The sequence below is a fragment of the Takifugu flavidus genome, chromosome 10, assembly GCF_003711565.1.
Source record: "Takifugu flavidus isolate HTHZ2018 chromosome 10, ASM371156v2, whole genome shotgun sequence".
NCBI lineage: Eukaryota > Metazoa > Chordata > Actinopteri > Tetraodontiformes > Tetraodontidae > Takifugu > Takifugu flavidus.
The window spans coordinates 10,013,444-10,036,268 of NC_079529.1; the positions used below are offsets into that span (position 1 = coordinate 10,013,444).

Sequence of the window (22,825 nt, forward strand, 5' to 3'; positions counted from 1 at the left end):
TACGAGATTTATCTCAACCTCTTTATTCAAAAAGGCATGTTTCATTCTCACGCCCACATCCAAATCATTACAATTGATGGAAGAATCGATTTAGAAAAAAAGTAAAATCAAAGCTTTGCATTTCGCGACGGGACGCTTCCCCTTCGGGTCAATGCAGACTCCATCACCCGCTAATAAATACACCCGACTCCGTCGAGCTCAGGAAACTGGGTTTTATTCATAGACTCCATTAAGGCCCGTGTTAACACCAAAATAAACCAAAAACTCACAACCGACTCGAGACGCGCAGGATGGGTGCGTTTGAGGTGATGACTAAACCAGATGAGATTGAATCGAGAATCTGACTACAGAATCGGAAGAGGGCGTTCAGATCATCGGAACCGTCGGTAACGGGGGCGGGTCCGCCTGCTTCCGCGCGTGCGGCGTGGGCGCGACAGGTGACAGCTGACGGTCATCTTGCACACGCGGCCTAACGCGCTCGTCTTCTCATCTCGTGGCACGTAGTGACACGTGACTGCACCTCAAGGTGTATTCAAGTTCATTACAACTTGGACTTTTTCAGAATTATTTTTAGCTTTACTTTTATCATTTAACGCTTTTAAGGGCATTGATGGCGTTTCTAACTTAAATTCTTAAAATACCGCATTCAAATTATACTTAGAACTTAATTTGTAATAAAATAATTAAATTCCCCTTGGACAGTTGATTAATTTACCAATCACGGTCATCATATTAAAGGTACTGAAATGTAATATTTGCATTAAAGTAGAGAAAAACCACACTAAAAAATACGTAAAAGTGGACATTAAGGGATCTGTTTGCCCGCCGGTGGCCGACTGCTGTAGATGCACCTTAGCGAAAGCTTTTATCAAATAGATTTTTTCTATGGAAAAAAAAAAATTCTGCCAGCAATTCAACAGTTTTTCCAGACTCTTGATGTGTCTGAGTTACTTTAATCTACAAATAGTATGATGCAAAGATCCAAGTTGTAATAAAGAAGAATATTTTCTTTCAGGCTCTTCTACAGTGAAATTTTAAGATGATATGCGAGTTCCTTTCGTCCTCCTGACAAACTTCCCACTTTGATCAGCAAATTCTAAAGAAAGAAAAATGGTTTGGGGAAAAGCACAGACACCCGCAGAAAGGATCTGGGAGCTGCTGACTGCCTGTAAAGACTAAAGAAGCTGGTATTCTTAACCATTACGGTGATATTGAAGGGATGAATAAACGAGCAATTTCCTGCATTAAGCGCAAACTCTCTCTCTACCTTCAAGTACAAAAAGAAAAGCAGGTCATAGGTCACGCTTCCTCAGAAGCCAGAGTGGCGAGGACGTCTCCCTCTCTCCTTCAGCTGAGGCTCCTCCCCCTTTCTGATGGTGGTGGGTGGAGCCTCGTGCCATTTGGTGGTTATGCGTTTGCTGCTCGTTTTTCTTGAAAGTTTTGTGTGGTTTAAAGTTCGTTCCGCCTCTCGTCCTCGCCTCTCTCGGCCTGTTGGCCGTCTGCACTCTATAAAGACTTCTTGGTCAGTTTCTTGCCCTTCTTGATGGAAAGCTTGTTTTTGACGTATCCACGCTTCCTTTTGGCAGTCTGAGGAGAAACGGAAGCAGGTGTCTGTTGTTGAAAACGTCATCAGTAAGCTACACGTATGTGCTGGCATGCTACAAAAGGAGCAGCATTATAGCGGGTCTGAGGCGCCGGCTCACCTTTTTGGACGTGTACTTTTGCTTGGTGCTGTCAGTTCCCCGGAGTTTGTTCTCCACGCGGTCTCTGTTCTCCAGCTTTTTGACCTTGTAAATCCTCACCAGCCAGTGCTCCGACGTGAACGCCTCCTCCAGGTGCTTCAGCTTTATGTCTTTGTTGCCGATCTCAGCATTGCGTGTCCGATCGAAGCCCGGCGGGGTCCTGAAGTCCAGCTGAAGGGGATGAGACACCATGAAGTTTCTAAAATCTCAACCCCCCACCCCCTTCCCTAACAACATACCTGCATTTCTCCAAAGCGGTAGTAGGACATTTTGTACATCAGGCAGTTGAGCAGCGTGGGGGAACCGGCTTTATCTACTCGGAACTCTCCCTGCGGGGTGAAGTAATCACTTTCCTGCGAAGATGGAAGCGGAGGAATGAGTGAGCTTTGGTGCTTTGATCCGCAATTTAAATTCATAAAATCATTCAGGGACACAACTTTCAATCTCGGTTTCCGAGCCACCTTTTTCTGCCTATGAGAGAACATCAAACATTCATATATTTCCACTTCGCATCTGTCCAGTCAATATTTCACCAGCACGGCCAGTTCTGCTTCCATTAGCTCCTCCTCACCCTGATGTCCCTGGGGTGCTCCCCCTCCGCGATGCGCACCATCCACAGGAACTTGTTTATGTCGTCACCCGAGTAGCCGATCACCCCTCCGAAAATGATCAGGACGTAGTCCACATCCAGCGACTTCATGATCTCGTAGGCCGCCGTCTCGTTGGACGACATGGCTTTACCCACCTGTGGGAATGCACAAGTAGAAACATTTTTAATCTATTTCTGAGAATCACGGAATAAGGTTCAATTCCAAAGATGTTCATTATGTTGCGATATTCCACTCTGTCCACTTGGTGGCGCACAACTCAAAGCTACTAATTTCACAGACAGCCTGGGTGGATCCTGCTCACCAAAGCGATGTGACTGTTGTTCCACGTGTTGTTGTCGACCAGCGTGGTTCTGTTGGCCATGCCTGCTATCTGGTATCCGTAGTCCCACCACGACATCACTCTGGCGTGCTCATCCGTGTTTTGCCTCAGCCAATAGTAAGCCTCCCTGAAGTCATCCAGGATGTTACGGGATCTGGGAGGGGACAGAAGCTACGTCAGGCGTGTCGGTTTAGGCTCGGATTCATCAGGTGATGTTGGCCGCACAACTAAAACCTTCATCATTGTTCTGAAAAGATAACTGAAACTAGCCAAAGCTGCGAAACTGTTGGAGCCTGACTGAGAAGAATGAGGGATGTGACAACGAGCGCAACTGTTTGATCTTGAAAATAATGTGGCTGCTTCTCGGTCCTTCGACGGCCAACTTGTGGAGGCTGCAGCGCAGTTTCCAGTGGGGGAAGAACATACTATTATTGCCTTGTTTTTCGAGGAGGTAGTCGACATCTGCCTGGCTGGAGTGTTTAAGGAAGTGAAAACAGAAGTGAAGCAGCTACTCTCAGTCTTCTCAAAAAACCTGATACGAATCAGGTACAATTTAGTCCGAGAGGGAGGAGACGAAGATGAACCACTGAGATAATCGCTGTAGTGTGCAGCTAGTCTGCTGAGCCACGAGAGGTTGGAGAAAGATAAACGTTTCCGGAACAAACAGTGAAATGTTTAACTTTTAACGGAGGCAGCATATGCTACGAGCAGCCAAGGACCTGGAATAGAGCCCTGAGGAACACCACTAAATAAACAGCTATGTAATGCTTTATCTTTACATTCAGAGGGATCAGAACGTTCGCTATTCTCACCCGTCGTGATTGTATGAGGCCAGGACGACGCTGGGGCTGGAGTAGGCGTTGCTGGTGACCCAGGTGCAGTGGACGGCAAACATCATCAGCAGCATCAACATCAGCATGGTGACGATGGACTTGATGTTGGGCCCCAGACCCTCCTCAGCCTTTTCTTGCTCCGATACATGTTTGCGCACTTTGCCTGCCTGCAGGAGCCAGTGCACGTCAACGTGTCACTATCCGTCGACACGACCCGACGGCGCTCCAGAGCCGCTGTATGTTAATGTATGTTGAAAACAATAGTTGAAAATACTCCAACCTTGTCGTAAAGGTTCCCAGCGTTCTTCCTGTCGTCCTCGTCGCTGCTGTCCTCCATGGGTGGGCTCTGTCTCTTGGTGTCATCTCCCAGATAGTGCTCGAAGACGCTGGAAAAAGCCACCGCCGACAGCATGCACACCACTGGAGTCAGAGTCAGCATCAAGCGCACCATGACGCCAGCAAAATAAACGGCGCTGATGGCGTACAAGGCCACTGGAGAGAAAAAGGACAGGAAGTGCCAAGTTTTGAACTGAGGATATCATCAAATTAAGACATCCATACACAGTTGCTTCACTTGGACGTTGGGTTTCCTAGTCAACAACACAGACATGTCTGCAGCGGAGGGGATTTCCGCCCCCATACGATGGTTTGTCCAGCCCTTCCACACGTTTCACGGCTAACGTCAAACACAATAGCAGCCGTTTCTGCCGTCTTACCAAAGACGCGCTCGTCGTTGATGTTCTTGATGCAGAACCAGAGGCCTGCTGGGAAGGTGCAGACAAGGATGTGGAGGTCGAAGAAGAAGGAGACCCAGGTGGTGGGCTGGTGCTCCGATACCGAGGCAATTATGGGAATGTGGATCTTGGCGTAGCTGATGAAGATAAAAGGTTATAAATTAATCAATGATGAATGAATGAATGGCTTTTAAATAATTTAGTTGCCTTTGCCTGACTGAAGCTGTTATTCAGAATGGGAACAAAAGTTCACTGTTCCACAGGAGAAGAGACCGAGCCAGACTGGCAGATGGTCGGGCGCTGCTCTGACCTTCACGTTAAACTTCCTACAAATGAGTGCCATTGGTCCCAGAAATCACTAATAATAGCTTTTCTGGAACAAGATTTGGTCATTTAGGACCAATTAGTGTTGAAACCCCCCCCCCAAAAAAACCTTATTTAGTAACTGTCAGAGGAATAAAGGCATCATAAAACATCAGCATTAAGAAGCAAAAAATGGAGTTTCTACATTTAAATCTTGGAGAAACGACCTCGGAGAGAAGTGAGCAGCTCTGCTCACTTTAAGCACGCCTCTTAAGTGCAGAACATCAACTGTGATGACTTACCCAGTGTCCCAGAGAGAGTAGAAACGGCCACTCCATGGCGCAATGTACCCTGAAGGACACACACACACGAGCATTGAGCTCAACTGTACTTACAAGACCTTTTAGACAAACTATAATGTCAGCACACACACACACACGTCTGGAAATTCTGTCATACATCACTGGAATGTGTAATTGGATTTCAATGTCCCTGCTACTTGTATATATCCCCCAATTCCTCTCTAATGTCTTTTTTCCGCCCGCGTGCCGCACAAGCGTTGAGCGGCTGTAATGGACTCTCGCTGGCTGCGTTTCCACTCTGCGGTACCGGAACAAACGAGAACACACGAGCCAACCCCAGCAGGTGGTCCCAGTGCAGACTGGTGATAGATGCGAGCCATCATTGGACGCCTGATTCCAGTCAGGACCAGCCAATGTGGTTTCACGGAGGATTTTCCCGACTGTTGTCATAAAACTGATGGCAGCCGTCAAGGTTCAGCCGCATCAGGGCGTCAGTTTAGGCCGGCGGGGACAACTTTTACTGCCAGCTTACAGTCCCAGACGGCCACTTTGTGGAAACAGGATGTGCCAACTTTTGTGACACCTTCTGTCATTTTCATGCAGCGTGGTGTTGTTGTTATGAGATGTTTTAGCCAACAATGCTAACAATCAAAGCAAATGGATCCACTTTCAAGGTGAACAGTAAGTTGTTGTTTTTCTTAATGGTCCAGTAAATCTATCGAACCGACCTGTGTACGTCAGGTAGATGACGGAGAGGAAAACCACTCCAGCAGCTACAGAGACTCCCAAGAAGAAGAGAGTCTGGAACTCATGTCGTGTCAGTCTGTTCTTCAGGTACTGCAGGAAGGCGTAAACCTGGAGCAGAACAAACACGCCTGCAAAGAGACATGGAATGAGGGACATATTTCTGATGCCAGACTGAAAGACCTTCGCTTTCTTTAGCGCTTCAGTTTATCTCCTTTAGAATCAAATGTGTAACACCTAACGTTCCCCACAGTTTACTACGATGGGACGGCCCATGTGGAGCTGGTTCAAATGGAACATTAAACAGACATGAACTGTAAATCGACAGGAAAATATTTGCACAGCACATTTATTTCACAGACGCTCAGCAAATCCTCATTATTCCGCTTTACATCCATATGGCTGTTCACCTGCGGCAGCCATGTGCTCGCTGGTCCTGATTGGCTGAAAGCCCACGAAGGGGATCTGCATGGACAAGACCAGACCAACAATGTAGAAGGTGCTGTAGGCTGGAAAACAGAAAGCAAAGGTAATGATCCAATTAACACAGACCCAAAAACTCATTCCAGAGGATGATATCCTTAAATAGCTACAAATCGATGTTTCCCCCCCTTTTTTGGCTAAAACTACAAATGCAATCAGTGCGATTTCATTAAAATGGCATTAATTTCATCCCTGCAAGTCCTCCAGCATTTTCCCCAGTAATTTCAATGTTCTAACAGTGCTGGTGAACGTGTGCCCTTCTGCCCTTTGTGCGGATGGCACTGCTGAAATACCAGCCTTGATTGCATCTTTTGTTGTACCTGCCATGGAAAGAGGAGCAAGGACGGATGAGCGGGCGTGCGACAGCAGGAGCGGGCGTGCGACAGCAGGCCACGGACGGAACGAAAGAACGAGAGATCGCAGAGAGGCGGAGTGACTTTGGACTAACCTGATTACAGCGCGGCTGCAGGCGGACCGTGCAGAGCAGACCTCTCGCACAGATCAGACCAGAGACGCAACATGGGAAATCTCAATTTCTAATTCTGCCAACAACTCTGTCACAAACAACCTCTCCTGCTTGGGCCACAGCTCCTAGTACCAAGCTACGCCCGACCGCGCCCGCATGACCGACCGTATGTGATATCACAGAAAACAAATTAGACTTTGTCGTGAGCTGCGAGGTCAGTTTTCATGTGAGGGGCGATCCCGAACCAGTGAAGGGCTACACAGCTCAGATCAGGATGGTAGACATTCCCAAAGTCAAAGTGCGTGGTGTGTTTGTGTGTGTCTGCATGCCACAGCTCACCTATGTAGACCCTGCTGCTGTAACGCTGCATCAGCAGCAGGACGAAGACGTGAAGAGGAATGAGGTTGATGATGAAGACGTACCCGCCCCACGCAGACACCTGTGGAGCAAGCCAAAAATCTGAGTTTGCAATAACGGGAATCATCCTGCTGCCTGCAGTTAAAGAGGTAGCCGTTTGCTAGCTGGAGGCACCGCGGTAATTTCCCATAAGTGAGCATCAGTCTTAACGGCAGAACCACGTCGAATATCCAGAAATGTGCCCGTTAAGTGGACCAGTAATCGTCTTTGAAAAATCCCACAATCCATTTTCCAGATGTTCTTCAAAGTTATTTACATCTGCTGTTTTCACTTGAACACTTTGGGGAAAAACAAAAACAAATGAGAGACATTTCTCTGAATATAAAAAGTTGTTTATGGTGATTATGTAACTATCGGCTATGCCGCTGTCTGTGGAGCCCTCAGGAACACCACAGCAGTCCAGTGAAGACTGGGGGGGGAAAAGCTCCTTTTGTTGTTTGCCAGATCATCAAGGACACCCGCAGGACACACACACCAGTCTGCCCGTGCACGCAACACACACACACACTTTAAAAAGCTTTTAAATCTTTATGCTCATTGTCTCAGATTGTCACAGCGAGCGGCTGCCAGAGAACAGACGTCACCGATTACACCAAGAGATGATTCATCAAGGGTTCATCTTAGTATAAGTGGGGGAGGGGAAAAATCCCCAAAGACTTGCTGTTGGGGGGTGCGCTGCACTTTGGGGCGTGACGGAAGCCTTGGTTAGCCTGCAGTTTGTCTCGGACCCAATTTATAATCAGTCAGAATATGACTGAGAGGCGCTTTTGCAAACAGAACATGAGGACAGACGACGTCACAGTAAGTGTTGCTGGCGGTCTCACCATGTAGAAATAGGAAAGGCAGCATCCGATGGCCCAGAAGACCGATCCCGTCTTGACCGACTTCACCTGCGTGTTACACAACACAAGAGTCAGCAATAACATGCAGATGACAACAAGTGCTTCCATTAGGAGCCGAGCGGCTCCTGCAGGAGGCTTCGCTGCTGCTCTCCCACCACGAGTGTGAATTATTTAGCGTGTTTCTGCCTTTAATGACCTGCAGAGCCGAGGACTGTGTTCTACACTTTGTTAGCTTCAGCGGCTCCACACAGAAGGGCTGCTAACAAGGTCATAACAACTGGGAGATGATGGTGGGGGAACTTTATACTGAACCATTGGCTGATTCGAAGTGACATTTGGTGGCTGCAGGCAACATTTAACTAAGGTAATAATCATTTTTTGACATCTGACAATCACATTAAATCTAGAAGGAGCGGCAGAATGTCGCAGGTACCCAGAGGTAGTAGGTGAACTGCAGGGCGAAGATGGCAATGCCTTCATTGTCGAAGGAGCCCGCGACAGAGCGAGAGATGTAGCCGGGGACGATGGCGATGAAGCAGGCCGCCAGCAGGCCGGCGCCCTGGTTCCACAGCTCCCTCGTGAGCAGAAAGGTGGAGATGGAGGTCAGGCCACTGAACACGGGAGCCAGGAACACGCACACGTCACGGATGTGCACGGTGACATGCAACAGGTTGAGCACGTAGTGGATGAGGCCCGCCGTGACCATCAGACCGGGATACACCTGGACCAAGACAAAGAGGAGATAATTAACCTTCCACATGACTTGAATTATTGGGTCTGTGATTGTAGAAACTGTCTCACATCAACATCTGATTTGGTTGTCAGAGCACAACAATGCAGACGAGGGCGTGGGTTCAAATATAATGTTTAAAGGGGCTGTTGTGCGGCTGCAAGGATGCAACTGATCTCTAAATGGGGACTTGCTGCATCCCTAAAGGAGACGTTTAATCATGCGGCCAGGCCGTCACTTGAAGCAGGTCCAGCTGCAAACTGAAGCCTGCAGGACTGCCGACACACTCACCGTGCCCCCGACTATCCTGCCCAGAGGGTACCACGCTCTCTCGTCAAACCAGTTGAGGAACTCGTAGAAGCCATTGGTGGAGAGGTGGTGAGTTGACCTGTAGTTGAACCTGCAATAACCAGATGAAGAAGGTGTCAGTCAACACAGTATCAAAAACAGAGAGGCAGCCAATCAAAGCATAAAAATCACTCGTTCGCTTTACAGAAGCTGGACTAGTGAGGCAAGGAGACAGACAAAGGGATTCTTACATTTATCTAAGACAAGTCAGGAGGACAGTCCTGTTCGTGCAGAGTCATTTTCCCCACGTCTTCCCAAGTGTTTACAGCCAAAAAGGATTTAAGAGGAACAACACGACTACAGCGTCACCTACAATTAGTCAAAAAGCCATTGTATGAATAGTGGGTCTAGCCCTGAGACTTGGTCTTTGCAGCAGACGCAGCAGTTATTCTTATCTCCCCTGAGCCTCTTCACCGCCGGCAACGGTGAGAAAAGCAGGAAATGGTATAGAGGCCTTGCAGAATTTGGTTATTTTGGATCCCCTCTGGAGGGACGGGGTTTGGGGGTGTTTGCGCTCCTTCCGAGACTTGGATTCACGTAGGGAATTTAAAACCACATTCCAAACAGACCTTAGGATGAATTTCAGTTTATTAAAACATTTCCACAGAGGAAAAAAATAAATAAATAAAAAAACTGGCGCCCCTTCAGGTGGCATTATGAACTGCATCAGGCTTCTGGGTCAGTTTATATTGGTGGTGACAGCTACATAAAAGACTGCAGCGCATTAGCCACTCTCATGTCGGACATGAGCAAAGTCGTTCATTAGGTCATTTTAAACCATCTTTTAATATGCTAATGCCTTTATTTCAGTAATATTTTCAATTAGCATCTTCCTCCTCTCTTGCGGCGAATGCTCGGCTGTCATTGCACCAGAGCAGATGGCGAAACAGAGGTCGGCGCCGCCACTTAACTATCCGCAGCGCTATCTGTCAAGGAAGGCAAGGTAACGACAACGTCTGCGGGGTGATGGCTCCCTGCTGCTTTCAGATGGTGCGCGTGGGAGCGCCAAACAGGAGGACTGAAAAACACGCTGATCTGAGGAGATGACAGGAGGCCACACCAAGGAGGGGGAAAAGTGCACATTAGCAGAAAGATAAATATATTATATGTTTACAGACAGGAGCTCCCAGCTCTGAAACTGCATGTGGATCCTGTGAAGTACACACTGTCTGCCATCGCTGCGACTGTCGCTGGTGAGCTGAAGTGCATTGTGGGATACCTAGGTGTCTCAAGTGGCGGAGCAAGTGCACATCAAGGCACTTGGAACAAACACACCTGGTAGTTTGCAAACATTACACGGGAAGAGTAGTTAGGGACACAAGCTTCAGCAGTCCGTCAGAGGTAAAGATCAACTGGATTTTCATGATTTAAATATAATATGATACAACGCTTGTGAAAAACAGAATATTCCAAGTACAGAAACTGAAGCTGTGTCAGAGATGTGCAACATTTTCCTGTTGCTTCAGATGTTTCCAGAGCTTTCTGCCACAGCTAGTCTTTTTCCACATGCACACGCTGGTTTAGTGGGTCATAGGAATTTTAACTGGTTTCAGGACTATCAGAAACCTGGCCAACACTTGCTGATCAGTCTCCTTTTGCAAACTGTAGCAAGAACGCCATCTGGACAGTCCCAAAACTCAGCGCAACCGTTAGCGCGTTGATTACAACTACAAATTAAACCTAGCGCGTCTCTTCATTGTGCTTTCTACTTCAGTGGATAACTTTTTAAATCCCAATTAGTCTCCTCCAACAGGAAGGAAAACGCGCTGGTGTGTGCACAGACGGAACCGAGGAACGTTGTCTCATTACCTGAGCAGGTGCTTACTTTCAGATTTTATTAGTCAGAATTTCAAACAGAGAGGAACATTTTGGACAGAGCAGAGGGAGCCAACCCCATCATGGAGGAGAGGAATCCCTTTACTGTCTGCTATGCCTCATTTTTAATTAGTGTGATTGTTTGGATGTGGAAGAGCCAGGTATCCAACACCTCTCCTGGGTGTGTCCAGCCAGGAGTAGACACTGAAGGGACTACACTTTATATCTAGTCCTGGAACCCTTGGGTCTCCTCCTGGAACAGCTGGAACTTCCCTACTGAACTTACTGAAGGGTAAAACGGGACTGGACTGTATATTTGATTTGAGCTTGTTTTTGTAATATTGTTGCCCGGCCAGAGTTGTTAAAAGCAGAAACAACAGTGGCTCAGCCCAGCGCAGGAATGATGATTATTTAATGAGGAGTTGTTCTGCTTCTGCAGCTCAACACGTCTTTTTTCCTGTGCAGCAGATCACAGGAGACAGACCGGCTCTGCAAACCATCATTTACCACACACGCCAAGGTGAACGAGGGAGTCCAAGCTGCTCTCACAGCTTGAGGAAAACTAATAAGAGCCGAGTCCAATCGCAAAACGGGGCAGATTCAGCTCTGTTCCAGGCTGCAAAGTGCCTGTTGAATAAAAACACAGCCATGCTCCCCCATGTTAGCATTTGGTTACGTTATTGCTTAAAACATTCCTGCATAAAAAACACATGACAAAAGTAAAATCACCACTGTTCAACTGGTGCTATTTAAGATTACCCAGAATGTTGTTGGAGGAGAGAAATGTTCTTTTTAAACCAGGAGATGGAAAAACAAGTTCAGACATTACCCATACCTTTTCTTAAGTGAGTCATTATCTGACCAATTCATACCCCCCAATAGCTCTCAGCTCTGCTAATGCTAAAAGATATTCGTGGACCTCGGTCTGCAAACTATCCCTTCAATTTTCTTTCATTTTGTTGTGAATTCAACCCAAAAATTAAAACACCACCGTTACACCAATAAACAGACAAACAAAACCAGCTTAGCAGAGGTTAAGGGAATAGAACTGAACCCATTCCAGCATAGACAGTAGTGGAACCATGACCTTGGTTGCTTCTTTTTGTGAGTCCTGAAGAGCCGTTGCCATGTAACCTGCAGCTCGTTAACTGGTTCCTAAACTACTCAAACATGCTCGTTCTATTAACATGAGGGTTTGGGGGTCCAAAGAATTTTTTAGACAAACCAAATCAAAAAACTGCTGAGTGTTTCATTTATTTGGCAACAAAAAATAAATGTACATTTTGATTCCTCCAGTTTCAGACTGCTAATGGACTTGAAAGGAATTAGGATTCAGATGTTGAAGCGGGTCTGGAGAATCACTTAGATATGACGGTTACAGAAAACACATTGAAATCATCCTTGAACTCATTTCATTTCGGGGCGGTAGATTAACTAAATGGTGTGGACATCACCTAAATGAGCCTTCCTGAGAGCACAGACCTAAAGAACTAAATGCATCTTCTCAACCTGTTATCTTGCTGTTCAAATATTGATCTCAAGCAAAGATGGTTTCTGGACTCCAGCAGCCTTCTGCCTCATATCTGACACTGCTCGCTTTCCTCCAGTCACCTGGGTCACCAGCTTTTATCCAAGCTTCCATCTCCTTATTTAACCCCCCCAAATCCATTTATCAGAGGAAACTACAGAAGCCATCTCCTCTGACACCCGTGTGTTTACTTGGCAATTCACAGCAGCACGCCGCAACCGGGGCGGCTGCTCTCCCGGCCGTCCATCTCCAAGAGTGGATCAATAATTAAATAAGTGGACTGGGAGACAGAAAGATGAAAGCTGGAGGAAGACATCGACAAGAGGAGTGAGGGTAGGAAATGGAAGCTCAGGAAAGGCGTAAGAGGGAGGGGCCATCGATGAAGCCACGCCTTTCCGCTTTAAACTGATGCAGAGAGGCGGGGCTTGCTCGAGCCCAAAGATCTCTGAAACTGTAATAACAGTGCAATATAGCAGCCCCGGCTAAAGAACCAGGTCCCATCTTACTTTGTTAGTCAGTAAATGATAAAAAACAACTTGCCAGTGAGAAGAAGGTGAGCTCATTATTATAACTGACATGGGAGTTAAGTTTTGCTTTGTTCCCTGTGATGTGCACTCCTGTGTAGATAAATACAGAGAGGGAGGAGCAGAGTGCAGTAATGAAGGGCTCCTGCAGCGCTCCTCACCCTGGAGACGGGAACCGTGAGGATATAAGACAGGTTAATGCATCCACTGGGGTTTTCCATGAACAAAAATCATGAGTAACTCTGATCCCACCACAGACCTCCTGAGGGCAAACATGTTGTACCTCTTTGCAAGAATGTTCAGGCGTTCAGAGCAGCACCTAAACATCAGCACAGCTGGAGTCCCGATGCCTCATTATGCAGATTTCCACACCAAAATTTCCATTTTCTGTTCACCACAGATAATTACTGCAATATAAAGCGATATTAACGAGACTCCAGCAGGAGGCGGGAATAACACCGGTGCGCCGGTACGATCAGATCCATTTACTCATCAAAAGATCCCCATCAAATCCTCACTAAGACAAACGAGAATCAATCAAAGCTGGTTTTATCCACAGCAGACACCCCCACGCAGTTTCACCAGTATTTCTACGCCGGAATTCATTGGATGCAAATCTCCAAATGAAAATACAGTAAGTTAGACACTTCCTGGAGCGTCAGAGGCTTAAACAAGAGTTTTTGTCGGCTCACACAGATTTTCTACACCGCTAGCATTGAGGAGAGTGTTGTAAACTTTACCTTCCCTACTTCAAAACAACATCGTACTTAATCTGGACAGTGCAAGCGCTCATCAGCAAGAGTTCAATTATTCCTCGCAGTTTGCTTTATTACACCAGTGGAATGTCGCGATCGCCTCGCAAAGGGCCGCGCATGTTTCTAGAAGAGGCAAATAATACATGATACAGAGGGACCTCCACTTACGAACGTCTCTACATGCGAAATTTTCAGGTTACGAAAGTCTCAACGGGAAAATATTTCCTCATTACGAAATAAATTTCAGGACACGAAAGGCAAAAATACGCTACCGCTGCTACTCGCATCTTCCTGTCATCCCATTGGCTAGGAGGGACGTCAATATGTACAAGTTTGTGTGTATCCCAGCATTGTCTTCGTTTAACTTTGATTCGCTATGGACCCCAGGAAAGTGATGGAGAAAAGTGAAAAAGAAGAAGAGAGCTTTTTTTGTCCATACAAATGAAGCAAGAAATAATAGAAAAGCATGAAAAAGGGATGCGTTTGGTTGATCTCGCCAAAGAATATGGCCGTAACCGGGATTTATAGTGGGTGTTTGTATGTTTGTCCATTAGATGGCGGTGTTACCACAAGCGTTAACGTTCGTTATTAGTAATGACGGCTAACGTAAAATTAGCCTGTAATAAAGTTCATTTTGTTCCTGGAGAAGCCTTGCACTGAATTCCTACATTTATTGTGCGGTAATCTAATTGTAACATGTATTTGTTACATGTTTTGATGCATTTTTATAATTTATAAAAAAAATTATGTCCGGATTTTTGGGGGCTTGGAACGGATTAGGGCATTTACATGGAAAACGCGTCTCTACTTACGTAATTTTCAGGTTACGAAACAACTTCTGGAACCAATTAATTTCGTAAGTAGAGGTCCCACTGTATTACGCTGCGGGGGAAATTCGTTAAACACAACAACCTTCGTTATGACCCCAGCACAACAGCTGTTTCTGATAACTGGCAGATTTAACGGGTCGAAGCACCACAAAAGAGCCACACCGACCAGTGGGGCGCTGCCTCCCCACCTGCTCCACACAGTGGGTGGGGTTAAGCGCAAAATGCCCCCAAACAGCAGTATGGAGCAGAGAGCACGGTCCCTTAGCTGGCGGTGGCGATGTGGCGTTGGTATAAAGAAAAGAGAGCGAACACATGAGACAGATGGAGCAAAAATTAATTTCATAAGTACTTTATATATTTAGAGGTCAAGGTAGTTCACGTGTTGCAGAGTCAGCAACTTAGGGCTGGGAACGTCAAAAATCGGACAACGCGACTGATATGCAGCAGAGGAGGCAGAGAAAACCCCAACAAAAGAAAGGACCAGGAGAACATGCGACGGTTTATTGTGCACCAGTTTCATCATAACTGTACAACGAGCGCAGTGGGACGACGAGCTGGCCGCAGGGTCAACGTCCTCATAAATGTTTGACTGTGTGTCAAACATCAAAGGACCTCAAAGAAAATGCTGCAGAGTGGGGAAAAAAGCTGTAGCAGAAGAGGAAGTATTGATGCTAGAGGTGATAAAACGTTGACACTTCCTCTGTCTCTCACATACACACCCAGACAAATGTACGCGTTCACATAGACCGTTATCTGCCCCCCCCCCCACCATCTCCTCCCCCCCATCTCCTCCCCCTCCCCCGAGTGGCAACAGTCTGCTCCAATGCCTTTTAAATTAAAATGACAAATGAATCTCACAACACCACGGAGGCCACGAGTCGCGAGACACTGAGTCAGATTCCCTTCATCGAACACCTTTCCACCATCTTGCACCAGGCTGTCCAGCCCCCCCACTCTGAAGGACGGGCTTGGAAGACTCGGCCCCTGATGTGGCTGTTGTGTCATTTTAAACTCTTTTTCATTATCTGGCTCCAGCGGGGGCAGAACGTGTATTCAGTCAGGAGAACTTCCTGTTGAGAAATACCGTGTCAGAATGAGGCTTCAGAGCAGTTTCCTGAGGCCAACTCCCTCCGAGACGCGTGCAGAGATTGTGATAAAGAAAAAGCAGAATTACCTCCAAATATTATAAATATACACGCAGCCACAAGAGTTTAAGATTATACAAATTTTCTATTAAAATGTAAAAGATTTACTGTTAGCAAAATGAAATACAACAACCCTCAGCATGGGCGAGTTTACCCATTTGTTAAAAGAAGAATGCAACATAACCGGGTCTGTAAGAGGCCAGAGTAAAGTCCAGTCTGCATCGGTTGCCCCGGGAGTCTGCTGATGTGTTAACCACACAGACGATCTGGCTCTTTATCTCGTTGTCAGTTGATCTGGCAGCTGGTCAGCAGCATTTGTTCCAGAGCGGTGGCAGCGGTGGCGTCCAGCGCGTCAAGTTTCAGGGGAGACGACTCGTAACGCCACGCCGGAGGCCGTGACCGTGTGATCTGGTCGGTCTTTCCACGGATCTTGCCGAGTCAGCGACAACTACGGTGACCTTAGAGTAATGTGACCCCGAATGGAAACGAAGCTCCTGGATTACTTTAAGAACGTCACACGGGGAAGGTCCGACCCCACTGAATTTATTAAAATGGAAAAGCAGCTCGAGTGTCCTTGGACAGTTCCTGAAGTCCAAATTCCTGCCAAAGACATGTCCATCAGAGCGGAGCAGTAATAAGAGACAATTGGGATCATCCCCGACTGGAAGCATCCCATTGGCTGCTACCCAGGGATGCCCCACAGGTGGTCGGGTCCAGTACGTGGTTTGAAAAAATCTCCGAGAAACCTAAGAAATAAGGACTGTTTGACCATTAAAGAAGATGCGGGACGAAGCAGAAACAGGTGCGTGAATGAAACCAACAAAGGGAACCACTTCTGATTTCCTAGTCCGTTTCAGGAGAGCATTTTCATATTTTCGCCAAGAAAAGCTCCGTGTGCACATTTTTCTTCGTTTCCTCTTAAGAAAAAAGCAAAGTCCACTTGTTTCAGGCAGACGCACCACAGCAATGCGGCCCAAGTTTAATAACCGTTCGTTACCAAACACAAAAGACCTGTCGTAGTGCTGCGAGTGCCTCGCCGAGCAACACAACTGATAAGACATTCTGCAGCATGGGTCCAATAACACACACACACACACACACACACACACACACACACACACACACACACACCACACACACACACACACACACACACACACACACACACACACACACACACACACACACACACACACACACACACACACACACACACACACACACACACACACAGAGCCTTGGCTCATGCCAGCCCACTTTCTGTTATCTCCCAGTTGTGCATGAGCGAACAAAGAGGACAACGGTCTCCTTTAAGCCTCATCTATCGCTCTGTTGCTGCGTTTGTTTGGACTTGAATTTTGGTGATCCACATAAAAAATGGCAGCGCAACAGAAAAGAGGTCCAGCTAATCCTGACAGAATACAACCTGCAGAAATCCTGTGGCTTCAGAGTGGAGTTTAACATTTATCTGCATTAAGGAGGAGGCGCAGGGCCTCGCCTCGCGGACTCCCAATACAAGATTTGTCAGCGCTTCACGCACCCAGGCAACATTTCTACTAAAGGCTGCGGCGTCGAGGAAAAACATTTGAAATCATGGTAATTTCTGCATCGATGCTGGTGCACGGAGGCGAGTCAGTCAGGAAGCCGGAACTTTAGCCACCGCATTTGTATTCGTAAAGTTGGTGTTGCCAGTCAAGTCTGGACTGAAATCACATTTGGGTTTACCCAAATTTAAAAATCAGACTGCAGTCATGTTGCAAAAATAACAGAGCTGTTTACAGAAGTGGAGAAGCTGTATCTGATTCTGCAGGCTAGAAAAACCCTTTAAACAGGTATGAAAGTGGAGATCTGGATAAATGCATGACTTCAAATGCGCAGCAGGAGAGAAACACAAGACCACAGAGAACCTAATGAGTTCCTGTTCTGAAGAAGAAAAGATTTAGAACAATCCCGCTGGAGAAGGGCTGGGCTTTAAAGTTGGCATCAAATTCTTTTCATGCCACAAAAACAGGGTGTTGTAACCTCCACATGAAAACTAGAACTGTGGTCGGATGTGACTTCTCAGAGGCGTGTGTTCACCACAGGGTCACCTTTCAGGTGCAACGTGTTAGACAACTACTGTGGTGCATTCAGGTGCACCCGTTGCCTGTATGCCTCCAAGAGTCGTGCATTTTTGGCTTAAATCTACTGCTGTGTGAGAGCGTGTTGCAATTGTTCTGCTCTCTCTTGCTCTCCAGGCCCCAGTTATGCTCCCCCCCCCCTTTTTTCCAGCTGATTCCTCAGGGTTCCGGAGTTCTGAGAGCTTTCATTAGCAAATCTGTGGAGCAACTTTTGCTTGTCAGCTTGCACATTTATCATCTGAAGGATGTCCAATGTGCCACGCATTTCCCGTGCAACACGGAGCAAATCTGGGAGGCTGGGGGGCGACAAGCAGCTGTTCTGTGAGAGCAGGGAGACTGGGCTGTTCTCATCCAGCTGGTACCGGAGCAGGATAACGAACTACATATCAGCAATAATCTGCTTAAATCACCACTGAGGCAATGTTTCTCTGCTATATACTAAAAAAAACAGATCTGGTCTTGTCTAAGGTTTCTTCCTGTTAAGAGCGCGTTATTTCCCCTGAAGATAATTGTGATTAAAACCCAATCAGATTAAAATAAAAGCCCGCCACAGCGATCAAAACGGGCCTCTCCCGGCACCACATCTCTGGGGTCGGGTGAATCGGCGGTGCGAGACCTTCACGCGTGAGGGAACCTGCGTCACCCCAGCGGATTCACAGCCGATAACCTTCCACAAAGACAATCATGTAGCCGCGAACGGAGGATGTTTCCTTTTCCTGACTGGATCGTCTCTGAATAACCCAACGGTTTCACGTCAGCACCGACATCAACCACATCCAACAATGTGACGTTAATTGCACTCGTGTTTGTTCAGAGCGGTTATTTGCAGCGCCGCAGCTTTGAATGCGCGATGAGCATTGGATCAGAAGCAGGCATCTGCCTGTCAGACTCTTCTCTGAAGGAGGTCCAGTTTGTTGGCAGGAAACCTTCAGCAGAGGAGACACAAGTGCTAATGAATCTGTCCATTCCCTTTGTGTCGCTATCCCGCGTGTGATTAACAAAAACCAGAGCGGAGCTCATCAATGACAGCGCCGGCTGCTCCTCAGAACCTCTCTGCTGTCAGATCTAATAGCACAATCTAGCGCTTTTAAAGGAACGCGACCATTACGCAGCGACATCAAAGGGGCACATCAGAGAGCATGTGATCTGGGTGGAACAGCAGAGGGTGGCACGACTTTTGGCTCCGCTCTGATCCCATTTTAAAGAAAAACTACATAATGACAGAACCCTTCCAGTGAGGCTGTGCGCAGGGACGTACGAGAAGATCCATCGCTGATCGGAACCTGCTGCATTTATCCCGATTGATTCGTAACGACCTCCGAGTGTCACCAAAAAAAGTCCACATTTTAAAGAAAGACTGCAGAGTGAAACCGCACATTTACAGAGGAAACGCGTGCGTAGTCCCCGTCGCGCATGAACACACACACAGATTTCTTTCTTCACTCACATCTTTTCCCACCGAGAACAACTGAATCGAGATGCAACAATCAGGCGCTCCATGTTTCCACGATGATTTTAACCCTTCGGCCGAGTTAAACTTGAGCGTTTAATGTTCTGCATCAGCAACGGTTTCATTTAGCAGCCAGACGGCGCTCTCTTTAGCTATTCAAACATCTCCTTTACATATAGCTGAACGACTGAATGACAGAACAATGAACGGTCGTTTGAATAAATTTCACTCCCCGTCATAACGCGTTAGCGTGTCTAGCCAGTAGCGTACAGAAACAGGAGGATTCGGTCCCACCAAACCTCCCCAGCCTCTTCTTTAATTCAGCACACAGACATGAAGCTGGCATGTTAATCCATGCCTCTGCTCTCAGAATAATCACTGAAAGCTCTCGGTGATGCAACGCAGGCGCCGGCCAGGCAACGGTCCTCATAAAAAGCCCATTTCTGGCAGAAAAAAAAAGGAAGAGATCAGCAGCACTTTGGAAATTCGTTCTGTTGCACATCAACTCCCAGCTACGTCCGCTCACCTCTGGGAACTTTGTTTATACTAGATGATAAAAAAACCCATCACGACCTTGAGAAGGCATCAGTTGGAGGTGGTCACGTTGCAATTAAAACATCTTTTAAGATGTTTTTTTACCACAAATGCTCCGGATACGTCGGACACACGTGTCGTCTTTGCACCCACGCCACGTAAATATCCAGTAGTTGCATTCATCTGGCCTTCGCCTAAAGCGCGGCCGGGCGCATCGATGGCCCGCTGCCATGCAAAACGTGCCAATTAACTACGGAGGAACGGCATTTCAACTTTACTCGTCACATCTTTGGGATCTTTGGGACGTGTAGGACACAGAACGGTGGCACAATTAAAGCAGCTCAGTATAAGTGGGTGAAAGTCTAACAGTGAGGTCTTTTTCACCCTATTCTGAGACAGTTAAGGAGCATGCAGCAGCATGTTTTGTTTCTGAAGAGCGCCGGTAAATACCTGTTCCTTTCTCCCGTTTCAACTTACAAACAAATTAAACCCATAAATATTTGTCTTTCTCATACATAACTCATGTAGCAACTAGCTGAAGCTTACATTTTTTTTGCCTTACCCTGGAATCTTCAATGATTTGCATATTTAAGACATAATCCATGCACATTTATGCGACATGTCACTTGACTTGTCGAGCTAGTGCTCAGCGTGTCCTGCAGGTATGATGTTACGCTGCAGCCACGGCTCTGCAGCCCACACACGCAGGAGCAGGAGCAGGAGCCAGATCGGGGTTTGCAGTTCAAGAAACAATTGTCCATGGCAAAATCATCTTCAATGCTCGAAGCAAACGAGGTTTTATTACCAAATGAGTTGTAATATCAGAGCAGACAGAAGAAGAGGAGCGTGGAACATAGCTAAACTGTGGTTCGCATCTGAATGGTGAATTTAAGTTTTGGTTTCCATGGGTAACGGCATTAATTGCCATGTTGCTGGTTCTCTAAGGTAACTGAACAGCCATCTTCCTTGAATGACAAGACAGAAGCCTCCAGCCCTGACCACTTCATGGACTCTGTCACTAAACATGGTGTTTTTAATGAAAATAGGACTGTTAAAGCACCAAAGTGGAACGTCTGTGTGTCTTCAGTGGACATGGAAGCAACGCTGATACAGCAGTTGCAGCTCTCCTGCCTCGTTTCTCCCAAATGAATCGATGATCTTGAGAAAATGTGCTTCAGATCGCAAAGTCCTTGTTAACATGGTGAGTAGCAGAAGAGGCTGTAGCAGCCAGATGGTTGCGGGTGCAAACGCGAGTGTTTTGCAATAATCTGCGTTGGGCTCGTCGGGAAAACAAAGGAGGAATCTGTGTCAGAAGGCCCGTTTCCGGGTTCACCACGCGTCAGACGAAGCTGTCACCATTGTCCTCGTGACCGACCCCCCATCCCGCACTTTACAACGAATTACAAGAATCACGCACTGGGGACAGGGAGGATGACGTCAAATTAAACATTGTGACGTACTTAAGCAGAGAAAGGTGCGATTAGTCGCCACCTGCACGGCTCGTTGACGCGAGTTAACCACAAGAAGAAGCGTCGGTGTCGTTTTCACCGTCAACCGGCGCGAGCGGGCTTCCAAAGTTTACGGCCTCCGCGACCGTGAAATGCGACCGAGACGAGGCGCGTACACCCGCCGGTGCACGCGTGTACCCGCCGGTGCACGCGCCTCACCTGGCACGTTTCAGAAAAACTTTCCTCGCCGGAGAGAGAAAAACCACTCACCAGGGGTCGAACTCGTGGATGATGCTTTCGAAGCGGATGACAGCGAAGAGCCTGGAGCTGAACCCGGCGAGCCAGGCCAGGAAGAGGATGGTAAACGACAGCAGGGACTGCCACCCGGCCGGCTGCGACAGGCCGCCGGACAGACCTCCTGCTGCCCCGGCGTTGCTGCCTCGCTCCACCGCCGCGCTGCTGCGCCCGTTGCCCGAGTACGACGCCCCGGAGTTCAGCGACGATTTCTGTTTGCCGTCGGTAACCGGGTGATGCTCCGCCATGTTCTACGTCAGTCCCGCCGTGGACAGCAAGCGAAGCGAGCTATCTCTTTATCACGCAGGAAAGGAAAGTGTGCCCCCTCCTTCTCGCTGCCACGCTCCACTTCCGAAACCGACAGAATCACCTTTCCCTGCGCGGCCCGCACCCCCTAAATACCTGCTTTCTCTCCAAACTTCCTAACTTTACTTCCCATCAAGTGCAAAGCCAGTTAAATAATCCCAGGACGTCTCATAGCAGCGGGGCATTGCAGCATACTGGAAGTGACACATGCGGATGGAGCAGTTCTTCCTTCCTTCCTTGGAGCTGGATTGAGGGGGCGGGGCCTGTCTGCGGAGCCTCTCAGAGTGAGACAGGTACGTCCGGTTGGGAATCGGCTCCCGGGGGCGACCAATCACGAGACAGAACGCCTGTGACGGACAGCCGCGCCAGCCAATGGTGACATCAGTCAGCGACGCCGAGGACGCGCCGGAGGAAATGTGAAAGGTGGCGGATGACGGACAGGCGGGAGAGCGAATGGCACGCGAACAACGCAGGAGGGCGCGAGCCAATTAAATAAATGAATTCATATCTCTACAAAGCCGGAGCACGAGCCCAGGACATGGGTTTGTATGGCGAGTCGCGTGACGTCAGTCCAGAATCTGAGGCCGTTTTACCAAACGTGCGACCACCAACATGTGACTCAAATGGAATAAAATGCTTGAAACGTGCACAAAACCGAGAATTGAAGCAAAAGTGTTGCTGCTGTCACCTTGCTCCCATGATACTATTCATATCAGAGCAGGAAGCAGTCAGCTGTTGACCTTAAAGGTTAAATCTCTGGTTTTAACTTGTGTTTGTACAAATGTTGGTAACAGTATCTCTCCAACTGGCAGGAAATGAAGCTGGAACTGTAGAGATGCACTCTTGGACACTTTCCTCCTAAAGAGTAATTAGCCGAGTACAAGGGGGCTTCCTGAGAAAGCTATGGTGTATTATTTCGTAGAATTCTACGGTTTCCTGTTACTTCTGCACTTCAAAGAGAGTTTGCTGTAGAACAAAGATGCTCACAGGAAATGTGTGTTGAAATATTTTAGCATTTCAGGCTTATTTCTACTAACACTGGAGAATTAAAAAAAAAAACATTATTACTGCTATTAAATTAAACATTAATTACCAAATGAATTGGAGGGGGTTCTTTTTTTTTAGGTAATAACTTCCATTGATACCTGGAGGGGAAAAGAAAAGTCTTTGAGGTTGTTCAAAGTTTGCTGCTCAAAGACTTT

The 22,825-nt window shown here is 47.4% G+C and overlaps 1 protein-coding gene across 1 annotated transcript; it reads right to left on the bottom strand.

The window, feature by feature from the left end:
• Window positions 1–7: 7 nt before the first annotated feature.
• On the bottom strand, window positions 8–21,854 carry LOC130533075 (dolichyl-diphosphooligosaccharide--protein glycosyltransferase subunit STT3B-like). The gene is made up of 16 exons (XM_057046212.1): window positions 21,294–21,854; window positions 8,818–8,926; window positions 8,230–8,517; window positions 7,779–7,844; window positions 6,877–6,976; window positions 5,999–6,097; window positions 5,573–5,719; window positions 4,845–4,893; window positions 4,222–4,376; window positions 3,786–3,997; window positions 3,485–3,672; window positions 2,655–2,826; window positions 2,314–2,487; window positions 1,982–2,095; window positions 1,704–1,913; window positions 8–1,587 (listed from the first exon to the last, which is right to left on the bottom strand). Exons 1-16 carry the CDS (start codon window positions 21,563–21,565, stop codon window positions 1,507–1,509), a joined length of 2,436 nt encoding a protein of 811 aa, XP_056902192.1. The 5' UTR covers window positions 21,566–21,854; the 3' UTR covers window positions 8–1,506.
• Between the last annotated feature and the right edge of the window lie 971 nt (window positions 21,855–22,825).

Bases quoted from the DNA above. Each gene is read 5' to 3' on its own strand.
- LOC130533075 (XM_057046212.1), bottom strand. From the start codon at position 21,565: ATGGCGGAGCATCACCCGGTTACCGACGGCAAACAGAAATCGTCGCTG. The intron at 8,518-8,817 runs GTGAGTGTGTCG...GTCTTGGTCCAG, and splicing joins GCAGGATAGTCGGGGGCACG to GTGTATCCCGGTCTGATGGT. The intron at 1,914-1,981 runs GTATGTTGTTAG...CATCCCCTTCAG, and splicing joins ACCGCTTTGGAGAAATGCAG to CTGGACTTCAGGACCCCGCC.